Below are 15,184 nucleotides of genomic sequence, written 5' to 3'. Positions count from 1 at the left end.
TTTAAAAATAGCATCTTCTAGGGAGCTCTGGTGGCCTAGTGGTGAGAAGCTGTACTACATTCCCAGAGGTGCACTGTTCAAATCCCCCAGATGCTCTGCTGGTGAAGGAGGGGCAATTTCCTCCTGTACCAGTCAGATCTGATTGGACAGTACACACACACAAAATAATAAAATTAAAAAAAAATTAGCATCTTCTTTTTTTATATTGAATATAGTATTTTTTTTTGTTTTTGGATTTCCATTCATTCATTGCTGCACCTCTCTCCCCGCCCAGCCCTCCCCCTCGAATATAGTATTTTTTCAAACCCAAATTCTTTAGAGGCTTCTTAAAAAAATTTAGCTTTTTTGTTTCTGAATTATCTCATCTTCTCTGAAGATGATTTTTCTATTTCTTTTAGCCTTTTGCTTTCATTTTCCTGGTTTAACTCATATGTTGGATGGGTCTAGTTGTTTGTTTATGATTTTTTCCCACCTAGTCTTCCTCGTGGGTAGAAGTGGCATGGGACCAAACCTAATAGTGTGCCTTCATTTCCAGGTGACAGGATAGGGTGGCTTTGCAGAATACAGTTTTCCAGACATTAGTAAGAGTGGACCATTGTTTTGGAGCTGCCAGCATCCTTAACAGAAACCTATTCTTTGAAGAAGCAGATGGGAGTACTGACTGGACCACTGTCCAAAACAATAATGCTTAATTGTTTTAGATAATTTTGAACCATGAGCTTCATGGTGGTTCTACTAGACAGGCTGACTCTCACTGCATTTTTTTCTGCTGTATGCTAGCTTGAAACCACCTATTTCTGTTTGACAAAAAAATAACACATTCAATTTCTACTTCCAGAGATGTTTTTAGTCATTCAAGCCATCTTCCCCATTCTTTTTGCTAGTTTGGGCTTATCCTTTATTCTACATCTTTGTTTTGTCAGAGGATTCTCATATATTAGAATGATGTGTCTGGTGTATCATTTGAACATGTTGCCAACTTTGAACTTAATATAAGAATAATATTTTGAAATTAATTTGAGTTATATCGGATTGTTTTACTTTGTCATTGGGACAGCTTGATAGATTCAGCTTTTCCCTTTTAAAATCTGTTTTTAGTCATTAATAATATTGCTCTCCCAAGTGTTTAATTAGTAATCTCATTAAGGACTATAATTTAATTTTTTAGAAGATATTTAATTGCTTACAATGAAATATATAGGAAAAAATTTTTAATATTTTATTAACAACAATTAGAACCTGCTAGAACTGAAGATTTTACCCAGGGGGAAAGTTAGTGGTTGTTGTTATGTGCCGTCGAGTCACTTGCTACTCATAGTGGCCTTATGTACAACAGCCCTGAGACCTGCTCTGTCTTGTGCCAGCCTTATTGTCTCTGACACACACACCTACCCTCATTACCCCAGTCACTGAATCAGTCCATCTCATCGAGGGTCTTCCTCTCTTACACTGTCCCTCCACCCTTCCAAGCATAATGTCCCTCTCCAAGAACTGATTCCTCCTTGCAATATGCCCAAAGTATGTCAAATGAACACCCTCTCTCGGGTGAACCTGTTTGTTCTGGCAGTCCATGGTATATTCAATTCTTTTCTCCAGCACCACAGCTCAAAGGTATCTATTCTCTTTCTGTCATCCCTAGTCATTGTCCAGCTTTCTGACACATAGCAAGTAATTGCTGAGACTATGGCCTGGGTCAGGTGCACCTTAATCTCCAGACTGAATTTGCTCTTCAGTACTCTGGAGAGGTCCCTGAAAGTCAGCAGACTTTCCCTATGCAATTTGTTTGATTTTTTTGTTTGTTTCCTTGCTGTTGATATAAACCAGAGCTTGGGCTTGGAATCAGACTTGATGGCAACAGGTTTCCAGTTCTTACCAAATATATGGCTGTATATAAGCAACAACCTCAGTGTCAAACACAGTCCTACTGTGATTGAATTGATTCCAGTTCATAGGAAACCTTAGGTCAATACAGCTGTGCCATAGGGTGTCCAGTGCTGTAAATCATTAAAGAAGCACATTACCACATAGTTCTTTTGCTGGTTAGAATCACTAACCAACCGTTTGGTTAGTAGCTGATCCTTTAACAATCCATCATCAAGACTCCTTACAATCCACTAAAACTGACTATATTTTTGGCATTTGATTCCAGTACAAGTTCTGACTTAGGTTAAAGGGTTGGAGTAGGGTCTTGAAGCCATGTCTGACCTCTGGTTTGGTCTGTTCCTTCACATCGCCTTTAAATTACAGCTTTCTGGAGCCCCAACTGGAGTCCATGACTGTCTTTAGCTCTGGGGAGGATGAGCCCCTCCTACCTCAAACACCAACACATGTGTGGCCCAGACTAATCAATGCACCTTTTTAAAAAAGTGTTTTTCAATTTGGAAATTGGAGGCAATCCTCATTTAATATACCCTGAGTGTTGTAGAAGGATGAAATGAAATGATATGTCTAGAGCACTTAGCACAGTCCCTGGCATAAAGTAGATGCTCAATAAATCTTTCTGGTGCTTCCCTTTGACTGGGCCTGGATTCTCACTCTGGATATAACTGGAGTCCTAAAAGTTCATGTATCCTTGGGGATAAAGATGGTGAAGTGTTTTGGACATACAGCTAGGTGAGGCTATTCCTTGTAAAGATAGAGGGTTGGCAAAGGAGAAGACCTCCAAGGAGATAGACATGATGACTTCAGCAATGGACTCTATAGTGTGTTGGAGATGATGAGGATGGCTGAGGATAGGACAGGGTTCAGGTTGGCTGTTTATAGCGTTGCTATGAGTCACTAAACTGGACAGCACCTAACAATAACAGTGCCTAGGAATTGCTCTCCTGGGTGTCTTGCCCTTTTTAGACTCCAGAGTATCTATCTACTGGTCTGTATTTTCTGCTTTTGTTCCCACCAGCTCAGGGATGACTATCCCCATGGACATAATTTTATTTATTTGACAAGCACTTTAAAAATACTTACAATATGCCTAATTCTAAACACTTTATAAATAACACTTAATTGTTATTACCCTGTGACAGAGTTACTATGAGAAAATTCAGTCACTGAAAGTTTGAGTGACTTGACTAGGTTCACACAACTAGTAGGTTTTGGAACCAGAATGTCAACCCTGTTTTGACAACTTAAGTTCTTCACTCTGTAGCTTCTGTTATTATAACTTTTTTTTTTTTTTTTGCTTCAGTGCTTACTCTTGAGACCAGCGCCTAAATCTCTACCAGGTCCATGAAAAGCCCCAGCCTATCTGGGTGAGAGATTCAGGAAGATCTGTCACTCCTCTCTCCAGCCCTAGGGACCCTCAACGTCTGTACTAAGAGGGTGTTTACATCATGCACCTTGCATACTATGACTTCTTTGTGGCTGACAAGGATAGGCCAGCCACTTTTCATTGTTTTATTGTCCCTGGTTTTATGTCCCCAGAGTCTAGACTTCAGTCTACTGCCTAATCTCCAGTTAGACTCCACCTTTATTCCCCAAACTGGGCCTCTCTCCCTCCCACTGTCTAAGTGAATCATTCACTCCCTGGGATGTTTCTAGAATTCGTTTAACTAAGTGTGTAATTGGCCCACTAGTTCTTTGAGTATTGATCATGACCACATTAAGCAGTTATTTCCTTTTTATGCTTTTGACAGAGGGCAGAATGGGAGAAGTAGGGAGAAACATGGAAGGCAAAAATGATTACTGCATAGCAAATATTGATGTGCCATTTTGGGTTTGTGGTGGTCCTTGAGGTCTGATTTCGTGACATTCCTTGAGGTGATACATGTGGGCATGTTTTAGGAACGTGATTTGGACAAATCTGCAGTTAGGATTAAGCACACATGTGGGAAGGCTGTGTGCTGGCACCTGGTTCTTATGGCCTGGTGGCCTAGTTCCTGTGGGAGTCTTTAGGGAGTGTGTATTTGGTACCACACTGCCCAGGTTTCTTCTTTTGTCTTGCCTCAGTGGTTTAGACATGGTAGAGGTCAGACCTTTTCCAGATTAGCTCAGGAAATCTGACCTCTAAGTTGAAAGCTGCTAGTTTATAGGCGGGGCTTTCTTGCACTGGGGCCCAGGGAAGCTTTGCTGGGTGAACTGAAACTATTGCTGGTTTTGCCCTGACCTAGGAATGCCTACAAATGGGGTATTAAGACAAAGTTGTTCTTGTACAAATTAGGGATTTCTTTCCATAGGCAGTTTCTTTGTAATATTCTCCTTGACTGTCAGAATGAATGTTGAAATGAATCTCACACTCTTTGGGTTTGGTTTGGTTTGGTTTTGCTTTTTGTTTAAAGCAGTTTGTCAGATACCTTTTAGCGGCTTAGGGTCTGCTGGTTTAGGGGTGGTTGTGGGATTCTATGGAAGATGTGTGCTGGCTAAGTACTCTGGTTTGGGACTCAGAAGAAGAAGTTGGGCTGCACATAAACCTCTGGTTGAAGCTGTGGCAGTAAATGTGGCAGTATGAAGAGGAAAGTAAGTTTAAAGAGCATGGACAGTGTGTGAAAAAAAATTTGCCTTAACAGGGAAAGCATGAGAACAACCTGGGTAACATGACAATTAGAAAAAGCATCTTATTGCAAATTATAATTATTGGAGGGGGGCCTACGTATAATAAAATGCTAGCCAGAAGGAGAAATTGGAGAGAAAGACGTTGAAAATACAGAAGTGAAAGCACTCTTCAGAACAACAGAACTCTGAGAAGGTGGAGAGAAGAGGATCTAGAGCCAAGAGGACAGTGGATCCTGGAGAGGAAAGGGCTCCTTTTCCATTAAAGCCAGAGAAGGAGAGAAAGTGCAAATAAATCTCCCAAGTTTCATGGGAGGAAGTTTTCCTCTCATAGTTTCTATTTTCTCCCTGATAAACTACATGACACAGAAGTCCCAGAAGAAAACTGGCAGACGACTACATAGACTCTTATCTCCTTTCAAGTCCAGGTCACATTAGCAGAAATCTCAGAGCCAGGGACAGCTCTCTTGTTGCCCTTAGGAGGAGGCAGTCCCTGGCAGTTCAGTACCTCCATAAAGATAGACAGCAACTAGGGTTTTACCAGACTCAGCCCCACGCCACGTGCCCCTTTTAGAACCTATCTTTTTTCCCCCTGGTAAATTTTAGCATAATTATTCTCAAATCCGTTTCATAGCATGGACTTTTTTTAGGCATGAGAAACTGGAAGAGCTTTTTGTTCTGTTACTTCACATTTTCCAAACACACTTTGAACAGATGGAATCTTTTGTAATTGTATGAGGCCAAACAAAGAAGTGAAACATTGCAAAGAGGTTGGGCCCAGGATTTGTTTTAGTGTAGATAGAATGTTTTTCTTTTGACATCTCAATAAATCTTTCTGTGCCAAATTTGGGAAATGTCAGCACCGAGAAACCCTCTTATTTCATTCACTCAACAAATGCTTCTTGAATGACTGTTGGGCTCTAGACTCAGTGCCGAGCACATCACCTCCTTTGTCAAATATTATCTCCTTTAGTCTCCACTCTAACTGAGCAAACTTTTTCTGCTTTTTTTTTTTATCAGGGATAAACCTGATGCTGTAACTTGCCTGGGGTCGCCCAGGAATTGATGGTGATGCTGCAATTCTGGATGGTCTCCTTTGGCTTTTTATAATCTTTTGTTTCTTTCATTTTCTAAAAGCAGTTCTTAAATAGAATGTTTTGACTTCTCTAAAGTTTTAATTCTAAATGTTAGATATCCTTCAGTACAAAATATTCCTTAGGAAATTGTAAAAATTCAAGAATTCCACATATGATTTTTTAAATTAGAGCCTTAGAAGTATTCACATGAAATAAATTCAGAGTAAATATACAAAGTGCCTATTTTGCACCTGTCTCTATGATATTAATAAAAGAAATAATGGTATATTTTGTTAATAGTAATTCAAAACAAAAATGAGGATGTGGTATTGGAGAAAAGAAAATGGAGTTTGGAGTTAGCTGAGTCCAAATACTGCCCTTGTCATTTAATGACAAAGAGTGGCCCTGGGAAAAGGAGGAAAGAGATAACCTTTAACCTTTTTTAATTACTAACCATATGCCAGATGTTTTACCATTTTGTTTTTTTTAAAACTCTTACACTTAATTGTCATTATTTTTTTTAATATCACTTTTAATTGTTTAAAGTTCTATAGGTAACTATGACATCATACCTATTCAAGATGTGAAAATAAACGTTCCAAAGAGTTAAGTCATGTTCTTAGAGTCATGGAGCTGATATGTAGAGAGCTAGGATGTGACTATAGTCTGTCCAGATGATAAAGTCCACTCTGCTCCCTTCAAAGGTGCTTTGTGTGGAAATAAAACCACAGGATTCTTTCACACATACACACATACCCTGCTGTTTAAATAAAAAAAAAATTCAAGAAAGAACAAAGGGCAATTGTCTATGAGAAGAAATTGGGCAACAACCACAATGAATCCTTGAACATCAGTTCTCTCACTTTTTTCAGTTGACTTTTTATTGTGATTTGAGTTACAGTTTAGAGAGCAAATTAGTTTTTTATCCAGCAATTCATGTGCATTATGTTGTGTGTCATTCATTTTAAGCATCATATTGTAATAGCACTCTATCCACTTCCTCCTTGCATTTCCATTTCCATTAGTTCTTCTTCCCTAGCCCTTCCTGCCTTCTGAGCTTGGTCCCTGGGTACATATTGTCCTTTAGGTCCAGTATGGTTCATTATCCCAAGAAGTTAGTTTATCCCCAGTATTACTGATCATCTTTTGGGCCTGCATGTTGTTTGATTAAAGCTGAATCACAAGAATGATTTAAATTTCAGGCGTGAAAAAGTCTATAGTATCAGGGATCCAACCAGTCTTCATCATATAAGTTTGATCTTTTTTATTATTTTTTTTGTTTTTTTCACATTTTATCAGAGACCTTGCTTCAGTTGTGTACCTTTTTAGAGTCAGCAGCATAACTGCTGGACACCATCTAGTTCTTCTGGTTTTAAGGTTGTAGAGACTGAAATTCACATAGTCCATTGGTCCTTTAGATAAATAGACTTTGAATTCCTTCATTTTTTCTTGCTTCAAGTAGAGAGAGACCAGTAGTTGCAACTTAGATGGACATTCACAAGTTTTTAACACCCTAGGTGCTACTCATTTAAGTAGGAAGTAGAACACTGTCCTTGTGTGCTAAATTATGCTAATTGATCTTGATGCTGTGACTATGGTCCAAATATTAGTTTATTATAATACTTTATTATAATTCATACCTTTCCACCATTGACTTTGGAACTCACAAGAAAGAGGCCCTGGTCTTCACAATTATATTGCAGAAACCAAAAAAGTTTCCATTTGCAAGTGTTAAAAAATATTTACAAAGTATTAATATTAACTATTTAGATATTAACTTGAGTACATAATTTGAGAAGCTTAACTGTGTGAAGAAGAATGTGGAAATAGGATTGGAGGAAGGGAGACTCATCAATAACTTGTGTTATACAGAAGGCATAACCTTGCTTTCTGAAAGTGAGGAGGTCTTGAAGAACCTACAAGACTACATGGGTACATTTTAGCACCACGAAAACAGAAGTCCTCACCACTGGACTGATGAGGAATATCATGATAGATGGAGAAAAAAAATTGAAGTTGCTTATCAACAATTTCACTATACTTGAATCTACAATCAACATCCATGGTAACAGTAGTCCAAAATATCAAAAGATGAGTTTCATTAAAATAATCTACTCTCAAGGATCTTTCCAGTGTGCAAAAGAGCATTGATGCCAGTTTAAATTCTAAGGTACATCTGATCCAAGCCATGGTATTTTCACTTGCTTCCTATGCATCTGAAAGTTAGAGAATAAAGAAGACCAAGGAAGAATCCATGTCTTTGAATTATGTTAACAAAGAGTACTGAATGGACTACCAAAAGACCAAATAAACCTATCTTGGAGAAAGTGCAATCATGGTGTTCCCTAGCAACATGAATGGTGAAACTTCATCTCACATAGTTTGAACAAGCTGTCAGGAGAGGCCAGTCCTTGGGGGGCTGGGGGGAGGCGGGGAATCATTCTGGGAAAGGTTGAAGGTCAGAGAAAAAGATAAGATGGATTAACATAGTGATTGTAACAATGGGCTTGAACATGTCAGAGAGCCTTACTATCTCTGACATGCCTGAGACAGGGCAAAGTAATGGCAAGGTTCTGATCTGTTTGTCATAGGCTTGTTATGAGTAGTAGTGTACTTGATGGCACATAACAAGTGTAACTGTTGAGGCATTGATGACTTTCTATGGGAGACCCAAATAACATTCTCTGCCAGTGCACCTCAAGTAGTCATTCATTGCCTATTGGTATTGAGGCTTATGTATTGCTATGATGCTGAAAAGATTTCAGCTGAGCTTCTAGACTAAGATCCTAAAGAAAGACCCAGTAATTGACTTCCAAATATTAGCCAGTGAAAGCCCTATGTCATGATGGTCAGGTCTACAATCACAGAGATTATATAGGACTGGCTGGCTGTGTTTGCTCTGCTGTGCATGGGGTCTCCCTGAAGGGAAAATGCAACTAATACAGCAAGTGCAGCTGAGGGAAGTTAAGTATACATTTCAAAAGAGACTCAAATACGAAATACACAATTTCTGAACAAGAGGAACCCCTTTAAAAAAAGTAAACTGTCTGAAAGAGATTTATATAAACATTCAAAAAGAAGCAGAGTCACAGTATATAGGGAGAATGAGGATGATATAAAATTGAATATTTGTAAAGGATTCCAGATGTTTAAGCAACACAAATATTAAAAACTCTTTTGGTTGGTTTTTTTTTTAAACTAAATATGTCATTTTAAGTATTAACTTGCTTTCACTTTACTAAAATGGATGTGGTGCGAATTATGTGCTAACACATTATAATTAGTTCATTATACTAGTTCATTGCCTTGCACATAAGGATTCTTCATAAACGGTAGGATTAGTTAGTATCATTGTCATTACTTAGGGTCTAAATTGTGAGAGTACGAAGGACTCAGCAGGATCAAGGATGATTGAATTTTTTTTGTGTGGGCAAATAGGTTATTGAAGTCATTTACAGACTTCAAGGAGCCAGGAAGAAGAACTGTGTTTGCCCCTGGCTACTTTCCATTGTATTTTCAAATTCAGGTCATTCATTTTAACCAGAGCTGCCCATTGCCCTCAGCTAGACTTTTCACAAGTATTATGTGGCTTATGGTTGAATCTTAAAAAGTATTGATGGGCATGACACTTCAGGCATAACTGCTGGGCCTGAAAGTGTTTTCCTTTCCGTCACACTTTTTATCTTCCTGGTAGACTCCTGTCTGTGTCCGTTCCAGCTGGCTACTAGCTTATAAAAGTTCCAGGTGTGTGAGGAAAATGTTGTTAATAGTACTCAAAAGGAGATCTTGTTAACTAAGTGGGTCAAGAACTTTAGAATCTACTTACCACTTCCCTTCTTTGCTAGGACTTCTTCCTAAGACACTTTTTTCCTTGACTTTTTATATAAGCTCAAGCGATCACATGAAATTGTCCCTGTTATCTCTAACCTGCCCTACAGAAAAGGAAAATTTAGGCAATTTGATTTTTTAAATCATAATGATAAACTGATTAGAAGGAAAAAGACAAGGCTTCTGACCAAGACACTACACTCAAGTCCGTTCTGACTCTTAACTGCCCTAAAGTGCAGAGTAGGACCGCACAAGCCTATGTTTTTTAGAAGCAGACTGCCACGTTATCCTTCTATGATGCAGCTACTGGGTTCAAACTACTGACATTTCAGTTAGTGACTAGTGCTTTAATCCCTGTGCTGCCAAACTCCTCATGTATAAAAAGGAACCTCTGCTTATATTCTTTGTTAGTTATATGAGAAATAGAAGGAACCAATTTCAGGAAACAATCTGAGTTAATTCCAGAAGCTTCATTTACTGCAGTAAACTTGGACAAAGACTTTGCCTGATACTCCAGGAATGAAAGATCTCATATGGCCAGTGAAATTTGATATTCTGCAGCTAGATTTTAATTTTAAGTTAGCCTGGGACCCTGGGAATTACACCAATTAGGGAGATAAGCCCTGCTTATCAAAACATTATGCCTTCTCTCAATTTGCATTAGAGGAAAGGAGTTCTCTCCTCGTAGAAGCTGACAGGAGGACATTGGTGGGGTTAGTCTTTTGGTGTAGGCTTAGGAAATGTGGCCAAGCTTATGGAGAAAATAATTCAGCTTCAGATCTTTATGTTGGGTACTCCAGGATGCACCTATGACCTATAGAATGAAGGCAGGAATGTCTAAGGCTTCAATTCAGTACTTTCTTGCCTCTGTGTCCACATTTTTATTAGGTGACCCTGCTGTGTTTTATATCTGATTGGAATCATTGTTGAAATTTATTCTGTGCTTCCTAGGAACTAGCCAGCTGTGGATGGAGTAAGAAGGAGAAACATAGTCTTGCCCCCAACGTTGTGGCCTTTACCCGGAGATTTAACCAGGTAAGTACAACCGCTTGCATGTACCTGTCCAGATAACAGTCTGTTTGTTGTCTGTTAGGAGGCCCACCAAGGGTCCATCTTATGCATCTCTCCTAAAGTTCAAATCCTTTTCCCTGAACCACCAGGCTTTTATCCACCCTTGTACTGTCTACACAGTGGGCAGAGTGGAATAAGCCTTTCCTCTATTTAAATCAATTTAGTAACTTCAAATTGTACTTAAGCGAAAGTTTATATGCTCCACAAGGTTTCTGTAAAGTGGAGCTGGTTTCTACCTATTCCTCAGCCTTAGCTTTTGTCTCTTGCCCTCCTCCTGAGGATGTCAGCCATCCTGGTTTCTCTTTTATTTCATGATGTCAGTCTGATCAGGTTCCCATATGTACTCCACTTTCATCTTGAACACTCTTCTATGTTCAGTTCTGAGTTAGATTGAAGCCAATTGCCACTTCCTTTGAGAAGCCTTTCCTGAATCCCCAGCCTTTATGAGATCTCATCATCATACACATTCTCATTTCACCCTGACGTTCTCCACTGTTGTCCTTTACTCATCTGTCCTGATTTTATGCAAGTCTTTAACATCCACCTTCCTTGCCAGTCTGAGCTTCATAAGGGCAGAAACTATGTCCAGTATATTTATTACTGCCTTATCCAGTGTCAGGCATATAATAGACTTTTGGCCGATATATATGGAAACAAAGAGGTGCTAAATTAGCAACACTTCTTGAAATGACTTTCTTTCAATTAATGATGCCTTGGTCACTGGACCCATACTATTACAGATAGACTCAGTCCAACCAGAACCTTTGCTCTAGGTATAAAGATCTGCATTCCTACATATTGGGATGATGACTGGGGTCTTAGAGCATTTGAGGAGAATAGGCTTCCGACTTTTCAGCCACATCCTTCAGAACATGACCTTTGTAAATACATGCTTGGTAGATAGACTCCTTTAGATAGACCAAAACCCCTGAATGGTGCTACCTACAACTTTTCACCTTTATTCTTATCTTTCTGGTTTCAAATAAGGCCAGTGCTCTAGAGCCAGTACTGTATGTATAACTTGACCTGAGTGATGAAGTCAAAGTTCCCAGTGGGCCTTCCATAAGAAATATCTTCTCTTTGTGACATATTATTACTCAACCCTCTGCAGGTTTCTCTAGTCTTGAGCTACCACCCCATGTAGAGTGGGAACCCAGGAGAGACTCTAGCTTGTACTTTTTAGATCAAAGCTAAAAATTATTGTTATTGTTATATTATGAGATGTAATAGGAACTCTGAAAGACCTACATGCTTCAGGGGTAGACACTATATACCATTTGTTCTGAAAAGAGAAGTTGTGAAGCCTTTTCTTCTTGTTTTGTTTTGTTGTTTTTTTTTAAATCTTTTCCTTTTCAATTGGCCTTAGTGTTTTCTTGTTGTTTTTTTAAATAAAAAAGAGATGTGCACAATCCCAGATGTGCACAATCTCTCGGGATTCATAGTTTCCTTACCAAAACTATTTGGCTGAGAACCAGCTCAGTCTTCACCTCTGACCAACACAGAACTCCTGAAGGAGAGACTGTGGACCCTCTGATGTAATCTGCTTTGCACACTTACTCCCTCAGCTTGGCAGATGGTAGTATAGCTTTTTCTGTGAACAATCGCATTGTGTCTAGCCCAGACCAAGTATGTTTAAGGAGCCAGAAGTGAAATTGTATGTTCCCACACAGAGTACTCTGGGAAATAGTCTTCCTTCCATCATGTGATTCCTGTACACAACCAGTAACTCTTGATTTGAAAACTGGTCAGAAACCAGGCCTGGTCAGCCATTAGAGCTACTTTGTCCGAGATAAAGTCATTGGCATATCTTTCTCATTGGCAGCACTTTTATATGAGAACAAAGCTCCTTATCAGACTTCAGATAAAGAAAAACAGGCCACTTACTTCTCTGAGTCTCAATTTCATTATTTATTAATGAGAGTCACAATGATGCTCACTTTGCACAGTTGTCATGAAGATTAACTCAACTCAGTGTCTTGGAGTTGGAACCAATGCGTCTGGAGTTTCCATTGGGTTTCTGAGGCTGTCAATCACATGCTAGGAGATGCTCATCTTTCTCCTTTGTGTAGATTCAAACTGCCAGAGTTAGTAGCACAACAGCCTGTGGAGCTTGCTCACTTCACTATAGGGCATGAATTCCTGGGGATCTGTTCACAGAGTGATAAGAGAGAGAAGAGTTCAGTTAAGTTCAAAAACAGTCTATTAAGGGAGCTTTGGTGGGCTAGTGGTAAGAAGCTGCACTGCAATCCCAGAAGTACATGGTTCGAATCCACCAGATGCTCTGCTGGAGAAGGAAGGGCAGTCTCCTCCTGTACCAGTCAGATCTGATTTGACGGTACACACAAATAATAATATTTTTTTAAACCCAGTTTGTTATGTACCAGACCATGTGTTCATCATATAACACAGTTTTCAATCTTTTTTTTCAATACAGGGCCTTCGAGAATATGATGATATCTTAAATATACTTGCTCCCAGAAAAATGCACAGCTAGATAATTTTAATTTAATTTGAGGAAGCCAACAGCCAACCCCCTATATTTTGCACATGACCACTTAGGGGTCATTATACAGTAGGCCAAAAGTGGTCTCAAAAAAAAACCCAAACATAGATTTGCGTCTACGTTTTACAACTTATTAGCTGTGTAGTCTTGCATTGTCTTATGTCCTGTCTGAACCTCACTTCTCATTAATAAAAGAAAACAATAATCACAAGTGGTCTTGACTATAAGTGTCTCTTAAGAATATAAATGCATAAATATGCAACAAAATACTGACAAACTGAAACCATTGCTATATTTAAAGGGTCAATTGAGAATTATTTCAGGAATACAAGGGTGATATAATGTTAGAACACCAGTGACTGTAATATACCACATTAATAAAATGAAAGAATAGAACAATATATTCATCTCAGTTGACGTAGAAAAGACATTTGCAAGAGAAATCCAGCACCCTTTTATGATAAAAATACTCAACAAACTAGAAATAAAAGGGAAATTTCTCAATAAAAGGCATTTATGAAAAACTTAACATCAAACAAATTCAATGATGAAAAATGGAAAGCTGTAAGATCAGAAAGAAGACAAGTATGTCCAATTTTACCACTACTGTTTACTAGTAGAGAGCTCTGGTGGCTTAGTGGTAAGGAGTTGTGCTGCTATCCCAAAGGCACATTTTGAATCGACCAGCCACTTTATGGGAGAAGGATGGTAAGTTTCCTCCTGTTTGATTTATTGTCTCTGTAAGCTCACTGAAGGGTCAGCTTTGAGTTAGTTCCTACTCCCAAGATGTTGTTGTTGTTGTTGTTATGTGCCGTCGAGTCGTTTGCGACTCATAGCGACACTATGTACAACAGCCCTAAACCCTCCTCTATCCTGTGCCAATCGCATTGCCTCTGATACACCCATCCCGATTACCCCAGTCACTGAATCAATCCACCTCATAGAGGGTCTTCCCCTCCTGCACTGTCCCTCTACTCTACCTAGCATGATGTCCCTCTCTAAAGACCTGTCTCTCCTTACAACATGTCCAAAGTATGTCAGACAAAGCCCCAGAATCCTTGCCTCCAAGGAGTAGCCTAGTTTAACCCTCTCTAGGATGAATCTGTTTGTTTTCTTGGCAGTCCATGGTACATTCAATACTCTTCTCCAGCACCACAGCTCAAAGGCATCAATTCTCCTTCTATCCTCCCTAGTCATTGTCCAACTCTCTGATGCATAACAAGTGATTGCAAAAGCCATGGCCTGTATCAGGTGGACCTTAGTCTCCAGAGAGACACCGTTGCTCTTGAGTACTTTAAAGAGGTCCCTAACAGCAGACTTTCCCATCGCAATACGTTTTTTTATTTCCTGGCTGCTGGTGCCAAGAGTGTTGACTGTGGAGCCGAGCAAGATATATATATATAACAATAATTTACCACTACTTCCTAAACAACATGGCTCTGGAAACTCTATGAATTTTGATTAATGCCAATAGTTGTAGAGGGGCTACAGGCCTTTTATTCATAGGGTTGCTATTAGTCGTGCTCAACTCGAAGGCAATCAACAGCAACAGCACTGTTGGAACTCCTAGCCAGAGCAGTTAGATGATGTTGTTGTTAAGTGCTGTCAAGTCAAGCACAATTCATAGAAACCATATGAATGAAAGACCTGAACCCTATTCTTTAACGATTGTCTTTTCTCTAAGTTCATAGAGTTTCCTGAGGCATATTGTTTAGGAAGTGGATTCCACCCCTGCTTACAAGCCTATCTTAACCTGGGAGCTCCACCAAACTTTGTTCACCATGGGTATCCATTATGACACTTGACACACCAGTAGCACAGCATTCAATATCATAGCAAATCCAAGTTACCTCAGTAAAGCGAATTGACCAGTGCTGTACCACTTCAAAGAATGTTCATTCAAAGCACAATTAACACAAGACCATGCACCAGGGCCCTGATCGGCTCTAAATAAGAAGCTTCCAGCCACAGCTCATTATGAGCCAAATCCAGCAAATCCAATCAACTCACACATGGTTATGAACAAAATAAAAACAAGCAAACAGTCCACACCCGACCCTAACCAAAACAAGAAGAACTCACCTTTCAGAATCCAATGGCTACACACATGAGCCTCTAAACTGAAGACTCAGTCGAGACTCAGCCAACTTTAAATACCCAGGCCCATGCACCATCCCCTGATTGGCTCTAAACAAGAAGCTGCCAGCCACAGATCATTACT

At 39.4% G+C, this 15,184-nt stretch overlaps 1 protein-coding gene across 1 annotated transcript in view; it reads left to right on the top strand.

The window, feature by feature from the left end:
* RALGPS1 (Ral GEF with PH domain and SH3 binding motif 1) overlaps window positions 1-15,184 on the top strand; it is a 460,947-nt gene that overhangs the window by 124,541 nt on the left and 321,222 nt on the right. Inside the window, exon 4 of the mRNA XM_006892619.1 lies at window positions 10,341-10,424. Within this exon, the coding sequence (XP_006892681.1) occupies window positions 10,341-10,424 (84 nt within the window). The remainder of the gene's footprint in view (window positions 1-10,340; window positions 10,425-15,184) is intronic.

This window comes from Elephantulus edwardii, unplaced genomic scaffold (assembly GCF_000299155.1).
Source record: "Elephantulus edwardii isolate Elephantulus edwardi_28Jun2011 unplaced genomic scaffold, EleEdw1.0 scaffold00116, whole genome shotgun sequence".
In the NCBI taxonomy this organism is placed as follows: Eukaryota; Metazoa; Chordata; class Mammalia; order Macroscelidea; family Macroscelididae; genus Elephantulus; species Elephantulus edwardii.
The sequence above is the reverse complement of the archived record's forward strand: the minus strand, read 5'-3'. Positions and strand labels throughout refer to the sequence as shown.